Consider the following 18,027-nt stretch of genomic DNA (forward strand, 5'->3'; position numbering starts at 1 on the left):
GTATAGCTAACATATCATGAACAATGTGTAGTCCACAGAGAGATGTTAGAAATGTACTCTTTAGCTGATAGTTGCAGGAAAAGAGGAAGCAGAATGCAGAGCTAATCCAGGGTGAACATGAAAAGTCTTCAAATACCATTTGCACATTAACCAACGGTTTCCAGGTTTCCATAGGGCCCTGTGGATGACTTGCAGTGACCTAACATTGTGCTTGGAGACGTTGAATGTAAGTTGAGTGCTCGGCACAGTGTGCTCTGAGACTCTGCAGAGGGAGTATGCTTAATTGCTGCCTACAGAATCTAGTTACCAGGTTTCTCTCGTGCAGTTGTGCTCACTTCTTCATCCACATGGCTAGTGTTCTGACTATGTCAAGGACATCTTCCCGGTGCATCAAGTCTAAGGCACAGGCAGGTAGCAGGGACTCTTTTGGTCTTCCTAACCCTGCAGACTTTAATCCCCCAAAATGGGCACATTTAGAATTAAGGCTTTCCAAGAGGACACAAAAGAGATACAAAGGTTCTACGATGTTTACATATTTCACTGCAAAACAAAGCGTGGTCAGACCACTTGCACTTGCTACTCCCACGGCCCCCACCTTAATATTTCCCTAAACCTAACCCCCATCTGCACCTGTTGCAAAATGTACAATACAAATGGGCCCAACAAATGGGCATGTGAGCAAATGGGCTAGTACCGATAAATCATTGTGCCAGACATGAAAATAGAGAAATATGTGGGACTTTGCTAACTTACCGCCTGGGTCGTAATGAGGCCCATTGGTTAATTAATAGGTTTTGCGATGTACTTTTACATTATGAAGTGCTTATGGCAAATTTAAATGGCTGTCATATAAATGTATTTGTATTTGTATTTATTTATTTGTATAGCGCAAACCAGGCCCGGAGGCTACCAGGCGCATATCTTGAAAGCAATGGTTACATAAATTGCATACAGTGATTATATAACAGTCAATAAATATAGCATAGAAGTAGGCATAGGTAAGTAGTGCAGCGATACATGGTTTGTCGAATAGTACATCCATATATTTAAATCTTTAGGGCACCTGGCTAGGTCCCGATTTACCCAGGTGGGTATACGTATAATAAACAAAAATAATCAGGATGGGGAGATCCAAAACAGAGACACAGAGGTGCTAAGCGTGTGTGTTTATTCTATAATCACACAGGAAGAGGTAAGTATCTGTACAATTTATTTTACATTACTTCCGATAAGCACGAAAGGTGGTATAGAGAAGACGGACAGGGTTGGTTATGCAGTAGTGACACAGGTGGGTGCAAACCTCCACACTCCAGAGGTTTGCACCCACCTGTGTCACTACTGCATAACCAACCCTGTCCGTCTTCTCTATACCACCTTTCGTGCTTATCGGAAGTAATGTAAAATAAATAAATAATAAGGAGCCCAACATAATTGATAACCTTTGGCATTGTTGTGTGCCAAAGTAGAGATGCTTCTGTTGTGGCATGGAGTGAAACAATCATGATTCCCTTTTTGACCAAGTAGAGTTTTAGGTGGTTAGACGTCAACTACTTGTTCATTTGTTGAGGCAGTCTTCGTGTCATTGCGGCTGGTAATTTAGAAATCTCTTTCTGTGCCACTTGTGCAATTGTAACATCTGAGTTTGTGTGTTTTGATAAGCCTCATAAATGGGGTCCTATATATATTGAAAATATGGGGTGATAGGCTCAACACCTGTATAACTCAACAAGTTATTTTGCATTCAGAAATTAAAGGGGCAAACCAGGTGATCTCTGCTCTCTCTGTGAGGAAAGACCTCATTGATTGTAGCTTTTTGTTTCACATTCTTGCTCCTTCCACTCTCCTTACTAATGTTCTTTGCTTGGTGGTATCAATAGCTGTGGAGATATCTATGAGCGTGAGGGCACAGGGGAAGTTATAGTCTGCAATCATTTTAAGATCATCCCAACAGGATATCAGTGCCAACTCCATTTCCCTCCTTGGTCTCAAATATTCTTGTGCTTGATCTAGGATGTTGTTTGTATGTGTGGATCTCGCGGATGTAAACTGGGTATGATATTGTATTGATTAGTCTGTTTGTAGTGGGGACTTCTGCATTTCGAGTGATATTTTTGTGTAGTGATTTAATGAAGACAACTTCACAGATTTATATACTTCTCCTTTTACAGTGAAGAGTTCACCAGTGTCTGAAAATAGAGTTCTGAATTGTCTTTAGTACAGATGTCTTTATAGATGTTAGAGCGCAGAGCGTGGGTCACCTGTGGAGCTGTCTTTGTTACTTTCTAACACCAGTTTGCTGAAGTCTACTTCAATGATAGGCTGTAATTGGATGAGTGACTGTGTTATGATGGGATTGTTGTGAGGAATGTCTTCATTTCTGTCTGTCCTTGATGTACCTACGTTTTTGCAAGATGATTTGTACTTTGTTTTGGTCTTGGCTTGGTTGGTGATGGAATCTCAAAGTCTCAAGTAGGGTTTGGCTGTTTTGTTGCAGTTGGTAGTGTTTCTCATTTCTTTGATTATGTGATTTTGAGCATTTCTTTCTCCAGGTGAGCTGCTTTTCTAATGTGTTCTGTGTAGTGTTGTTTCTTGGCCTATAATGTTGCTGCTTTGTAGTGTCAAATATGTTGCTGATATGCGGCCTTGTCTTGATGGTTTCAATGTTCCTTTCAAGCTCGGTCTAATGTCTTGTTTGTGATATTCAGGGTTTAAAGCAGGCAGGTGGACCACCACTCTGCTGCCTTTTATTCTGAAAGGGTGCTATGTTCCAATAGTGGTAGCATTCCCAGTGCCTCTGATATCCAGTTCTAGAGCATCTGTATCTTTTCTGTAGGGAGGGGGCTCTGATTCTCATGGGCATGGCTTGGCATTCTCCATGATTGTTCCAAGTTCCTCTAGGTTGATTGTTCTACAGTTTATCCTGAGTAAAATGTCTTGTCCTTTGTGATTCATAAGCCTTGTGTTTGTGTGATCATAACAAGGGGTATCATGTTGTGGTCGCTCCACAAATGGTGAGCAGAGCTGTACTTGGCAAACGTGCCCTGCTAAAGATTGCAGTGAGTGTATACCTAGGAGAATATGATGTTATGCTATGAAAGGTAGGAACGCTAGGAGACATAGATAATATGTAAAAAAAGGCACGATGTAAGCCTGTATAGAGTAACACTTATCTTATATTTTGTTCTGAAAATCAAATGTCCAATAGTTATGCGATTAGGGAGTACAAGATAAATATTCGTAGGAAAACAGTGGTCATTTTCTAAATTATATTGATATTTTTAATGTGAAAATCCTCTAAAAATTAAGATAATACACTTCTTTAAATTACTGATTTCAATTGGCTTATTGGTAGGGAGTATCAAAGGTAGGTGTGTGTGTGTGTGTGTGTGTGTGTGTGTGTGTGTGTGTGCGCGCGTGCGCGCGCCTGTGTCCGTCCCTATGAGTGTCTGCCTTCATGCACAGGTTGCAGTGGCGTGGGTATGTGTGGGCCAGTGGCAGCTGAAATATAACGACATTCAAAGGTACAGTGGGTGTGTGGGTGAAAAGGCTGACATGCGGATGCGCCAGAGCAGGCCGCGCTATTGTTCCGTGCACAGAATTATCGCAGAGCCTTCAGTCCAGGCAGGCGTCCTTCACAATTGAGAACAGATGTTATCTAGTTCTTGTCAGTGCTGCAAAACCGAGATACGACCAGACATGTGGGATTTAGTGTGGCATTGCATAACTAATGTGGGCTAGCTGCTTGGTAGCCTAAGGTGACGAATGTTCTAGGTGTCAGTCATGCTCAAATGTATACAGGGCACGGAAGAGATGCTGCCTGTAGTCAGGCAAGACTATAGGAGCCTCTAGGTAACGTGGGTCTTGTATTTGCTTCATTTGAGGTTACCGTAAGAGGTGTTGATGTTCTAGGGCAGGCCTGACTTGTTTTTCTTGATCACTCTCATGGTTGCTTTGGAATGTCATCTCAGATTTTTCTTTCTACAAAGTCATCCTGTGCAATTGATGTCATAGCGCCAACACAATTGTTAGTTACTAAACACCAGCTCTTCCTGTGTTTCCACCGCAGCACTTAGAAGCACCATCTCCTTGGCTTCAAGCAGCTCTTCTGCTGATCTCTGTGTGCAGTACATGTCATTGCACCAACACGGTTGATATCATGTTCCAACTGCTCATGTGTTTCCATCAAAATGCCTTGAAGAATCAGCACTTTGGCTTCAAGGAGCACTTCTTTGTTTCTCTCCAGAGACACCTCAAATCGCTTGAACGTTCTTCCTATCCCCTCAACAATGTTGGCTTGGCTTCACTATGTTAGCAGCCTACAGGTGGGTATTTGGAAGAAAATCCCAATCTATCTCAAACTAAGATTGTTGGTACTTCAAACAAGTGCTATGAATATCCATCATCCATTACAACAGTAGTTCCTATTATCAGGCCCCTTCTTCCTCCCAGGGGAGATGATGACCTGTAATGTGTTCTTGTCAAAACCTTTTCCAGCTCCTTTTCTGGGGCCCTTCTTATGTCTGACTCCAGAGACCCGCATGAAACCCATTGGGCAGTCCCCATGTATTGCTGTGAGAGTTAGGAAGAGATCACAATGGAAAAGTTCAGGTTCTCCAGCCGCATAAAAGGTAGCGGAACACAAGTGATTATGTGTTTCAACAAGAACACCTATAATTAATATGGTCATGGATCAGGACTTTAAATTCACAGCCGGGCGGCAACATGCTCTGGCTTTTCTTTCACCTCATTTGAAAAAGTTATTTACTATATAAAGAAATCACCAGTGAGTAACCTGTTATTCCCATTGAACCTCTTTGCAGGGCTTGACTCAAGTAGTTTACTCACAGCTAAATGTAAATAATAGGGCAGTATATTCTACATGTTGTTCAAGTTGTTCTTTGAGCAAGCTCCATTATCCAAGCTCAGTTGACCACCCACACCCTTGAAATGGATGGTACATTGTCAAGCCTCACCCTTGATGTTTGTGATACATGATCATGAACACACTGATGTGAATGGCACATGTATGTTGTTTGTGTCCATCCTGAGTTATGGTCTGGGTAGGCATGGCCCTGCTCACATGAATTCCAGGAGATGCACACATCTGTCCAGTCAGAGCTTTTTCTTACAAGAACACACTGTGCCAGATTCTCAAAACATTTTTGGCACAAGTCAGGAGATGTGCTAACTAGCGCATGACCTCAATTGTGACCAAAAAAATGGGTGCTCAATTCAAGTGCAGCTGAAGGTGTGCACCTTAGATTCGCACCTTCGGATGCCCTTTTTTTGCTTTGAAGTCTGTGTACTGCCAACTATCCACCTACCTGACTTCGCTCCTCCCTAACCACTACTGCATGCTCAATCATACACCTCCTTTGCCCCTCTGAAAAGTGACTTCGCTCCTCCCTAACCACTACTGCATGCTCAATCATACTCCTCCTTTGCCTCTCTGAAAAGTGACTTCGCTCCTCCCTAACCGCTACTGCATGCTCAATCATACTCCTCCTTTGCCCCTCTGAAAAGTGACTTCGCTCCTCCCTAACCGCTACTGCATGCTCAATCATACTTCTCCTTTGCCTCTCTGAAAAGTGACTTCGCTCCTCCCTAACCACTACTGCATGCTCAATCATACTCCTCTTTTGCCTCTCTGAAAAGTGACTTCGCTCCTCCCTAACCACTACTGCATGCTCAATCATACTCCACCTTTGTCTCTCTGAAAAGTGACTTCGCTCCTCCCTAACCACTACTGCATGCTCAATCATACTCCTCATTTGCCTCTCTGAAAAGTGCCTCGATGTCATAACTTATGGCAGGAGGCACAATACAAATGCAAGTTAACATATAGCTGGTCAGGTAGCACAGCGAGTTGAGCGCTCACTTTGACATCCGTGCAGAGCCTGCTGATGCAGGTTTGATTACCGGCAGGGCCAGACTCAGCCTTTCATCCTTCTGAAGTTGAAAAATGAGCACCATACACCGTGGGTAATAATAAGCAGCGCTCAGATGCCCGAGGGTTTGTAGCACTGTATATTAGGAAAAATTGTTATTGATTATAGCATGACATAACCTAAAATATCTGTGTTCATTCAGTCCATCTGAGTTAGTCTCTAAAACAGTAAAACAAACACCGTTTAGCAATTACTATGAAAAACTGTGATGCAATCCATGGTGGTCTCTGAAACATACACCTAATTGCCTGCAATACATGCATGGAAGTGCCCTATCACTTTACTGTCTTCGGCTGGGGCCTCCCTCTGGAACAGCCTCCCTGCCACTCTAAAACTTGAGGAGAACCATCTCCGGTTCCGGAAGCACCTCTAGCCCTTCGTCTTTTCTTCTGCCTTCGCTCCCCCTTCCCCTGCTGATCTGTTCTCTCTTGGCACTGTACACCTGGCCACACTCAGTCGTTCAGGCCCAGGTACCTGCTCACCCTGCCACCCTCCCGCACTGCCTCCGGGCCACCCCTTGCACTGGGGTCAGTATCTGTACCCATACAACCCCCCCTTTTCTTCCTGCACTTATCAGACCTACCCTGTCTGCTGCCTTAAACCTAGCACTTGAAAATTGCTGGCTGCATTACCACTGTTTGTTGCCTTTATTATTTATTTATTGTTATTTATCTGCTTCCCCTCTGCTTCGCACTTTCCACTTCTCCCTCCTTCCATGCACTTTTCCCCTCCCCCTCTCCCATGCACTTCCGCGCTCTCAATGTCACTGGGCCTAGTAAGATCGCTGTTTTGTTCTCCCCTGTTCCCCTCCCTTGCCTTGTCGCGCTCTGAAACACTTGTGTACGAGCGCAATAGAAATAAAATATCAATCAATCAATCACTTATTAGTCCTTTCTAACAAGAAAACAAAAAGGTGTCATGTCTTTTTTCACATACCATAGATTTGTATTGAAATCCGGGTACCTCTTTGTGTCAAACTGTGTGCTAAAAACATTGTACCCTATTCTGTGTTCCTTTTATCTTTGTTATATAAGCCTCCACCTCCACTGCCCTGCAAACTGCTCCTGTCATTGGTATTCCATCCAGGAGCCACACAGCGTTCAGCAATCGAGAAGAGGCTCAAGCAAACACAGGAGTTTAATCAAAATCAGAGGGCAGCGGCAAAGTTATCAGAGGGCAGAACCTCATCCTACAGGAGAATGACAGCAAAGCAAACATTCATCACTTCGCCGCTAGGAATGGGTTTTAATCTGGATACATATTATTAAAGCGCCCATTAAAGTGCAGGTCAGGCCATGCACTTTAAGTGCTTGGTGCATAATCAGGTCACGCCTTCTAGAGCCCAATCTCTGCTGTCAGGTCCATCCCCTGAATCGCAGGAAACGTTGTCCACCCACACCCTTGAAATGGATGATACATTGTCAAGCCTCCCCCCTGATGTCTGTGATACATGATCATGAAAACACTGATGTGCATGGCACATTATTACATGTTGTTTGTGTCCATCCTCAATTGCTGTACGTGTAGGTATGGCCCTGCTCACATGAATTCCAGGAGACGCACACATCTGTCAGTCAGAGCTTTTTTCTTACAGGAACACACTGGGCCAGATTCTCAAGTCAGGAGATGCACTAACTAGCGCATGACCTCAATTGTGCCCAAAAAAGTGGGTGCTCAATTCACAAAGTGCATCTGAAGGCGTGCACCTTACATTCGCACCTTCCAAAGCACTTTTTTGCCCCTTGTACATTTGCACAGAGAATGGGGCGTTTCTGAGCATTTTAAAGTGCATCATGAATTCTCATCTGGGACGTGCGTTTCAAAATGGCCAGAAATGGTGGTCATCCCCATGTGCACGCAGAGGCGCAAATCGTGGCAGGATCTGATCTGCCATGGTTTGTTTTTGAAGTATGGCAGCAACGTGTTTAACCGCGGTTGTCAAACTAGCATTTCCATACCCAAACGTTGTTTAAAATACTTGATTTTTTGTTATTTCAACAAGACAGCCCCTTAACGGCCTGTCGGAGAACTGCGCCTGGAAGCCTGTCACACATTGGTGTCGGGAGCATGCGCTCGACACTTATGTATGCAAAGGGGCAGACAGCTTATCTTTGTGGCACTGTTCATCCCCTCTTGAAATGCGCAGGTCGCCTTTGAGAATAAGGAGACCGGTGTATTTCTAAAAATAGCGCAAATTAAATGTGTGCATTCTCTGCGCCCCTTTCATTTACTCTATTTTTTGGGAATCGGCCCTTCTAAATCTATGAGTTTGCGTGTTGCGACGCAAACAGGCAAAAGGACACACACCAGTCAAGTAATGATTCATACACAGGCGCAACGAGGCAAGGAAGAGGGAACAGAGGGAGGACAGAGACAACGATTTTACTAGGCCAAGTGACATTGAGATCACGCGAAATCATAAATTAGCATTGTTACTCAAAGTGCATTCCATTTATTTTGTCAAAGGTATGCACATGAAAAAAAAATCTGTAGTATTATTGCATTAAAAACATAACACAATAAAATGTTTTACCTTCCAACGTCCATACTAGCCCTCCTTCCTGTACCCATCAAGTCATGGGCTTCTTCTGGTGCTTCCCGTCACTCTGTCTTTTCCCTTCAGGGCGGGCTCTGGGGATATCCTTCCCCCTTCCTCATCCTCCCCAACACCTATAATGATGGTTGCAGGACTACTCTGTACACACTCCCTCCCGATACATTTCTGGCACAGTTCTAGGTCTCCTCCCTACTTCCTTGCCCCACGAGCCATCTTTATCGGTCGGCATACCCACCATATTCCCCTTCATCATTTTCTGGGCTTTCTCTATGCCCCCCTCCATTTTCAATTCTGCCTGGAAATCAATGGAGCACTTTACATAGTGCCTTTTGGTCAAACAAGCAGACGCTTAGCTAGTATGGTGGTCCCCCAAAGATGTGTATGGGCAATGGGTATTCCAGGTGCTCTATGCTCCTCTATGCTCAGTGAGGAATGTCTTGATCAGAAAGGTTTTATTGGGGTATTCGGTTATCTGGTTACATTTTCATTAACAGTGTTGGCCGGTGACAAGAAAAGGATAGTGGTTGGGTCTTCTCATTTTTGTAGCTTCTAGTCTTGTGATGTCATGTCTTCTGGAACTGTGCTTGTCTGTGGAATTGGGTAGCTATGCAGGCAATACTAGTATATTATAGTATACTATATGGAGAGCTTTTAGGATGCACGAGATCACCACTTAGTGGTGTCACGCTGCCAAGTCTTGTCCGAGTGTTAACGTATTGTGCCCCTCCCGGTGGCATCCAGTGATATGTTGGGTGCAGTGATGTGGCCGGGTGAGGGAAGGGCGTCATGTCTGTGGGCTTTGTAATGCCTGATGATCCAACAGGTAGACCGAACTTACTGCGCTGACATAAAAGAGTTTGAGTTACATTGTGTCTGTAATGATAAATGTATTTTCAGGAACGCAGTCATGATTAGTCATTGAATGTGGGTGTGTGATTACATCCTCAGCGAAGGGAAAGACCAGCGGCCATATTACAGAAACTTTGCATCCGTGCAAGTGCAAATAGCATTGGGATCAAAAAACATCTATCAATGCAATGTTTACATCAGGGCACAGTTTATCAAATTCTGATCTGTTGCCCTGATGAAACAGTGCATTAATAGAATATATATGTTTCTTGAAGTAAGGTATTTGTTTCTGTAGAACTAATTGAATTTGCAATACAAACAGCCAACGGTGTGCCTAGGAAAGTTACACGGGGATCCAAGGAGTCTTGATGAAACAATTACTGTTGATTGTGTGTAGAAGAAAACATTAGGGAGCAGTTATTAGTTTAATAACTATGCTATTCGTCGCTCAAGATGTAGAAGACGCTGTTAAGCTCTTAAACTCTCTTGTATCATAGAACCGGGTCTAAATAAATTCGCCATTTGAGTTGTAAACCTGCAGAATGCTGTAGATTTAATTAACAGGAATCCAATGATATCATGTCCTAGTGGGACAATTGAAGATTAATTTGCTAACGGTTTTTTACTTTGTGGAAAACCAATTTTCTTTTTGAAAGCCGAAAAAAGTAATCTTTTATGTGGGCATGTTCTGGTCTAGCTGTGAAGCTTAAGTTAAAGCCACACCATCTTCCCTGCGTTGCATCGGCGTGTGCGCTGTGCGATGACATGCGATGTAACAATCTACCTGCCTGATAATATCATATCAAGGAAACCTCATTCCTCGGGTGGAAAGTGTGCAGGTGTGACTTAGTCATTTATGCCGCATCTGAGACTGGTTCCTTGTCTTTACGACACCCAAAATAACTACACACTTTTTTTATTTTTTATGGGATTGACTTTGGGGGGATCTCCCCCTAAACGCCCTGTTTCCAGTGCCTTTTTACCCTCCCACAACTACCTCCACCCCTTTCAATCCCTTAACCCACCTCCCATATTTACTTTTACTAAAACATTCAACCTTTTTTTTGTAATTTAGGTGTCGGTAAAAAAGTGTTTCGTTATTTGTGTTCGTTATAAGCACTGCATATCTCTGAAACTACAACACAATGTTCCATGTGAGATATTGCCATATGTATTGCATGCAGTCAATCAACGTATTGGAGGGATACACAACTTGACCGCCTATTACGTGTTACAGCCAGCAGCTCTTGTCTGAATAGATAATAACAGATTTTTAGAGGATGCCAGTGTTTCCTTTGTCCTGTATTGGGCGGGCACATATGCATGACGCCCAAACACTAGGGAGTCATTATAAGTGGCTGGCTTTGTCCTGGTGCACATATAAATGTTCCCCTGTTCTTCTTTTCGCAGGCAAAGCAAACAACAACGTGCAGTGGGACGAGGACTCCGTGGAGTACATTCCAGCCAAGCCCGTCCGCATTGTCTTCGTCCTGGTCGTCCATGGAAGGGCATCGCGCCAGCTCCAGCGCATGTTCAAAGCCATTTACCACAAAGATCATTTCTACTACATCCACTGTGACAAGGTAAACACCTCGCGTATTGTTACATTGTCTGCACAGAGTGCCTGGTTCAGTTCATTCTGTGGCCTTATCTTCATCTCGTTTTTCTATTTTTTTGCAAAAGGTTGCTGTCATCCTACTTTTTGGGAATGGATGTAGCGTTTTGTTTTTGCACGTTTTGTTTAGTATTGTTTTTCATAGCAACTCACTTAACATACTTCCCTCTCCGGTTGAGATCATTCTTATCCATAGAGCCATGATTTTTCCAGAGGCTGCTATAGTTTCAGTAAAACCTAGGGTGAGTAAGATAACAATGTGTGCCATGTGCAGGGCTCTTCCACTTGCAGACTACAACTCCCATCAGCCCTCTCTGCGTAGTCAATGGTGAAAGATTGTGGGAGTCATTGTCCGAAACATCTGGAGAGGGGCAGGTTGCATACCGCTGGCCTCCGGCTTCCTTAATTTCATTATTTCCTGCTCTCACTCCATGAGAAATGTTAGAACAAGATTTCTTAAGGAGGAAGAAAGAGCAGTGCCCATTTCTTGGAGCCTCCACAACTGTTACTGGAATGCGCTTCCTTTAATTTTCAGAAATTAAGCTGAGCGAGTGAAGCTCATCAGAGCGCTGAAGGCCCATTACTTCTCTGCTCCATATGGATCAGAACTTTTTTATTAGAATGTTCTTTAGTCTTTTTCGATAGTGCTTTAAAATGGCCTCACCTGATTTAAGTGGTGTACACAAAACACACACAAATAAAATACTGCACACCATTTGGTCATTGCATAAGTGCACTTTTCTAAAGATGACAGGCCAGATAACCTTATGTGCTTGTGTGTGTTTTTTTTTCTCTAATAGCGCTCAAATTATCTACATAGAGAAGTGCTGCAATTTGCAAAAAAATACCCAAATGTCCGGGTGACGCCATGGCGAATGTCGACCATCTGGGGAGGAGCCAGCCTTCTTTCTACGTATCTTCAAAGTATGACGGATTTACTTGAGATGAAGGACTGGAGCTGGGACTTCTTCATCAACCTGAGTGCTGCTGATTATCCGATCAGGTATAGAATACATGCGTGAGTCCACGCATAAACATTTCTTCTGCCGCTCCATAAATGAATTAGTTCAGTGACAAGAGATATGTGTAAAAGTGATATGTTGCTCTGTGTCCAACTCTACAAGGCTGAAACATGTCTGGGGTTGCTCGTGTTTCCGTGCAAAGGGGGCCTGTCCTAGCAGTTCGGGCAGGGCTGCTCCCATTGGTGGCAGAGCCTGAATGATTTGCATATGGCTGTGTTCCTTTTGGAATGGCGCAGACGGGCTAAACAACGCTAGAGTGCAAGGTTGCCCAGAGCAATGCAAGTGGTTTAGATTAATTTAAAACCTTCCATCCATCACTTTTTTGGTTTTACTGTGTACAACTCAAGACAGGTTGTTCATGTTGGATCCTGCAAGTTTCTGTTACATTTTATTAAGAAAACTTTGCACTACTACAACTTTGACTCTTTCGCAAAATGACCATGTTGGTGGGTGCCTTGAAGTCTGCATAATTCATCGCTGAGCCCATTCCATATTCACAAAGAGAGGATGCAATCAGATATGCCCTCTCTTGCTGACATTCGTAACATGTGCCTGGTTGGCCCAGTTGCAGGAAAGGCACACTATATCCCATCTCTAGTCAATGTGCATGTCTTCTTTGTTCTTTAGACACAAAAAAAGTCCCTAGGAATATTTCCAACTTCGATAATGTGCAGGGTCTTCCAAATATAATATTTAATTTGAAAAAAAAATACCTCACTTTCTAAACAATTCAGCACAAAAGGATATACATTTTGGCGGGATGCCTTTCTCCATAGACATTAAGCTCCCGATTCATGGACGTTTTTGCATGGTTCAGAGTGACTTTGCACTGCTGAAAAGTGACTTTGCACTGCCGACATAAACCACAATTATAACGTATCTCTCTTATGCATTTCATATAAACATCCAGTGTACATGTAGCATATCAGCGCCACGATGTCTTCGGTCTGATGTGCGCTTAACAAATGTGAATAAATAAATAAATAAATAAATAAATAAATAAATAAATATATAAATAAAATCTACCAATATCAAACCTATGAGCTGGCAGGCTTGCTCGTGGGTCCTGCAGCCTTTTCCTATTTACAGATGGCTTGGACAGCCAACATTGCACAAGCCGAAACCTTTGTTAAGTTGACACAACTTTAGACATGTTGACCAGAAGGTGTATGTTACATTTGCGGTCCTTCCAGCATTACTATCGGATGGTAGAAGGAATCGGCAAGGTTGTGTGCTCTTTGATTCCGAGCATTTGGTGTCTCTACAGCAGACAATGGTAACATTACTTTAGACTATCTCAGAAAAGTCCTTTGAAAGGGTGGGTCTAGGAAAAGTAGCATCATTGGTGTTTGGGGTAAAGTTGCAAAACTGTTCATGTATTGGGGATGTGGCGATCAAGGGAATGATTCAAAAGCAATCCGAACACACTACTGGTGTTCTCTTCTGTAGGATTTGTTGTGCTGAAAAGACCTATAAAAAAAGAGACACATAGTGCCATGTCCGAGAGCAGATGCCCACTCATGTTGTTTAAACATCCGTTCATGTCCAAATGGTCATCATGCAAAGACATTCTCCAGGTTCAAGTTGAGCTAATCCTAATTTCCGCAGACCCGCGTGTAATGGTGGAACCGTGTTACAATATACTCGAGGATGTTAATAATCTAGTGTCCACTGAGAAAGTCTATCCCACCTGCAAGATAGGTCTGCGGGAAGGGGATTGGTTAAATAACAGCAATAAGGAGATTGAGTTGGAACTTCTGAAAAATTAAAAGCTGAGAAAAGTACACCTAATTACATTGCATGTAAAAGATGTAGGTGACAATACTATTGTCCGGCCCAGCGCTACGTATGTAGAGTAGTTTTAGGAATGTTGAACAATGCCATCAAGGATAGAGACCATGCTCAATTCTGGGCCTTCGTGATGGCTGGTAACTCTGATATTGAGAACAAAAAAGCCTACATTCCAATACATCAGAGTGTGACGGGTTAAACACTTCTCGAAATATTGTACAGGGCAGGTTGTGCAGGCAAAATGCATGTTCCCAAAGAGAGTGGCTCCGTGCTGCCAGAGCAAAGTGGGAAACAGTATAATATGCCATACAACAAAATTATGCTAGCTCTCTCGAACGCACAGGGTCACAACAGTACTAGCCGTGACTTGTGCCCAATAGCTATCTATAATGCTATGCTACATTCTGGGTCCCATTGTTGAACAATGACTTCCATGCAATGCAATCTGTATATGCTTATGTGTACCAACGGGCTGGTAGAAATATTTATTAAATCCACTCTTTGACAAGGATGACTGTGGTAATCCAGGGTGCTATGGCCCAAGGTAGTCATTGGTTTCAGTAGAAAAGGTATCCAGTAGATCACTGCATGCAAGATTCTGTGAGTGAGTTAATGCATATTACCCTATTTAGTGGACTCAATGTTGGTTTTACGAGGATCTGGGCACCACTGGGCAAGAACTCAATCTAATATTAATTACTATTAGTACCCCGGCGAGAGACAATCAGAATGCAACAAGCATTCTGATTAGCTCTCGCCAGGTCCCTACCCGGCCGGGAATCCCTCTGTCAGGATTCCACGGCCTTTGTCCCCAGCGGGGGGTGGTGGCAGCCCCTCAGCCAATGAGGAGGCTCGAAGCAGGGCCATCCCCCATGTCTCCACATGCTTAGGTAAAGAGCCAGTTCCCATTGGTCCTCATGTAGGCTGGAGCCAAAGGTGGTTAACATGATTGTCGTGCCATTCATATATTGAGTGTGCATTGAAATGTGGGATTGTTTAAGAAAAAACTAGTCTGCTAATTTGAAGATACAAGTAGTCACCATACAAGGATGAACAATTGTTGTTTGTTATTGTCTATAGGCAGCAGTTCTAAATGTATGTAGCTAATAGATATATATAATGTGGGCAAATTGTCTATTACCAAGTGGTATTGGATTTGGAAAATGAGTTCACTGATTGACATGTGCTCCTGGTTCCAGGTAGCCACCATACTGAGATAAAAAAATGTCATTTTGATATGTATATGTGAAATTGAGCAACAATACTACTTTCAGAGTAATTATTATATTGACATAGGGATTTTGTTTATAGGAATCACATGTCAGTGTGTAAAAGAGGGTGGAGCGGCCTCTGACGGGCCCATGGGATCAGAGCTCACCCTCAAGTACTTTAAGATGAGATAGCTGCACCACCACCCATCAATAAGGACAACTCAATGGTTTGGCAAAGGGAGGTCCGTTTAATGACAAGTACAAAAAACGGGGAAACATTAGGAAATCATCAGCGATGTGATGCGATGCGATCGCCCGTCTCGTTTCAACTTCCACAATCTTCATTCAAACAGCAATTTGTATAGGTAATATTCATCATCTTTGATGTGTAACACTCGAAAGTTTGTCATGCAAGTCTATTGGTTGGAAAAGGTAACTTAAGTATAGGTACTATAACTGTATATAGTAACAGAGTGTGAGGATTGGATAACTGTTATCGGGTGGGCGTCTTTGCCCCTCCCTCTACATCACTCGTGCTAGACATCACTACAAGTATGACGTCTCATTGGTTTTACTAGTTATAGGACCCTAGATTACTTGGTCCATTGTGATTGGGTTGGTTACTCCCCTAGGCATACATCTCCACTTTAATTAGCAGCTTGCAGAATGGTTACCAAGATGTGGCATGGCCCAAGATTCACCCTGCCTCCCTTCCATCAATCAGTACTTTAGGGCTATGTGTCCATTAGTTGGCTGAGGATGGCCTCGAAACTGTAGCTTCTTATCAGGGAAAGTTATGGTATCCTCTGGTTTTGGGTGACATCAGACTTTGGTACCTCTTCACGCTTGGCTGGTCATGTGTCAGTACACCGTGAAGCTGCTTCATTTTCCATCTATTTGCGTATTTGATTCTCTCTTCGGCCTCACCACCTGCCTGGGCCTCCTTATCTCGACCTTCACGGCAGGCGGCTATGCTCTTAAGTTTTGATTCTTTGGAGTTGCCGCTCACCTCCGTTCCTTGGGTTCACCTCAAATTCCTAGGCATGAGCTACTTCTTGCTAAGTTTCGATTCTGCTCTTTCGTCTGGCTTCGTGCTGGTATATGAATACTGGCCTGTTTGGCCCCTACCATCCTGGGCTTAATTCTGATTTCATGTAAAGTGGACTGCACTTATATAATGTGCTTCATTGAGGTAGATATATTTATGTATATAGTTGGTGCTTGCAGCTCTATTCTTCTACTAAGCATAGCAAGCCGTACTGTTTTCTTAGCTTCTTTCGTTACAAGCCTATGTACAGGCATTAGCTGGTTGCATATTTACATCCTGCTTTATGGTTGCGTTTCTTTATATTTTGACATCGTCTTAACTTCTATGTCTGTGATGTCTTTATTCATGATGTTTTGTCTTAGTGTGTTATCTTTTGGTTGTTGTTTGTTCATATGTACGTCTGCCCGGGCACTCGTGATGTCACCATTCTCTTTCGTTTAAGGCCCTTTGGGTCTCTTCTGGGACTGTCTGAAAGTAGTCTTCATGTCGTGTCATCTGTTGGTACGGTTGTCTCAATGGGTACCATGCTGCCCATGGTTGTCTGGTTATTGGCACTTCAAAAGGTATTTCTCTTCTGATGGGTACTGGGCAGAGCCCCAGTGTGGCTCTCTGTTGATTTATTTGCTCCTCATACATCACATATCTCGGCGAGTATGTTCCTGGTATTTCAAAATGGGTGGCTGGAGTGCAGGCCATATCTGGGACCTCCTCTACACTCCCCCCTCTGGTCGGTTCATCGACCACTTCTGCTTCCTCCTTTGTATTCACCATACTTTGTTCTTCTGTATTAATTTCTTCTTCATCTTCTGGGTTTGTACATGATGGTGCGAAGAAATTTGTATCACTCCTTTCAAACTTCCTGCTGTTTTTACATGTTCGTCTTTGTTACAGGTCATTAGTTGGCATTGTCCATTTGGGTTACAATAAATCCATGTTCCTTCGTACTTTCTTCGTTTCCTGGGATACACAAATTTTGTTCCTCCTGGTGCAAATTCGCTGGCCTTCACAGAGTTTCTTATTTCTTCATCAGTCAGGTCTCTGGGCTTCCAACCTGGTTTGACATCGATCATGATCTGCATCCCAATGGCTTTCTTCGCAGTTTTCTGGCATTGTGAGATAATTAACTTGATAACACAGAATCCTAATAGTATCATCAGTAGCAGGGCTCCCAGGAACATGAATATGTCTGCCATCCATTGTGGGACCCATGAGAAAAGTGTTCCAAACCAGCTGTCATCCTCAACTTCTTTAGTTTCATTGATCATCTGGTTCTGTAGCTTCGTTAGCATCTCTATGGCTTCTGTTAAGGTTCCATTTTCTTCATCAAGAGAGGGTATAAATCTGCAACATGATTTTCCAATTTTTGCATAAACTCCTCCATCCATCGCTGTGATCATGTCAAGCACATATCTGTTGTGTAGGGTCTTCAGTCGGATTGCTCTTAACTCTTCCTTGATTACGTTGAATACTTTTATTGTCGAGTTGATAGTTTGCAGTAATTCCCATCTGGTGATTTGCAACCACTTAGTATTTGCTCCACCCTGGAATCTTGGCATGATGATCATTGTGAACACAGATGAGGTGAGGCTGAAGAGCTTGTGCTCATATGGGATTGCATGGAATGCTTCTTCTGATTTGGCAGAAAAGTAATTTTCTCTTTTCTTTCAGGATACCAGCTCCACAGATCTCCTTTTCCTCAGATCACTAGTGCAGGTCACTTTTCAGGATCATTAGTGCATGAACATCGACGTTCACTATTGTGCATATCCCTCACCAGTTTTTTTTTTTCGGTAGTCTTATGTATGCCTTGGATCCACACACCCAGTAATGATCCATAATTACTGCGGTTCCGTGAGTCATTCCTGGAGCCTCAAAAATGTGTCCACAGGTCTGATTATCTCCCATCTTCCTTGTGCCATTGTTCCTGAAGCACAATTTTGGGCTTTCCAGTGGCACTATCCGCAGGGGTCCACCTCTGTCTTCAAC

The 18,027-nt window shown here is 43.2% G+C and overlaps 1 protein-coding gene across 1 annotated transcript in view; it reads left to right on the forward strand.

Moving 5' to 3' along the window:
• Positions 1-18,027, forward strand: part of XYLT1 (xylosyltransferase 1) — a 969,342-nt gene that overhangs the window by 458,104 nt on the left and 493,211 nt on the right. The window contains exons 3-4 of the mRNA XM_069647050.1: positions 10,765-10,937; positions 11,770-11,972. Coding sequence (XP_069503151.1) covers positions 10,765-10,937; positions 11,770-11,972 — 376 coding nt within the window. The remainder of the gene's footprint in view (positions 1-10,764; positions 10,938-11,769; positions 11,973-18,027) is intronic.

The sequence above is a fragment of the Ambystoma mexicanum genome, chromosome 2q (genome assembly GCF_040938575.1).
Source record: "Ambystoma mexicanum isolate Mex_15411 chromosome 2q, UKY_AmexF1_1, whole genome shotgun sequence".
In the NCBI taxonomy this organism is placed as follows: domain Eukaryota; kingdom Metazoa; phylum Chordata; class Amphibia; order Caudata; family Ambystomatidae; genus Ambystoma; species Ambystoma mexicanum.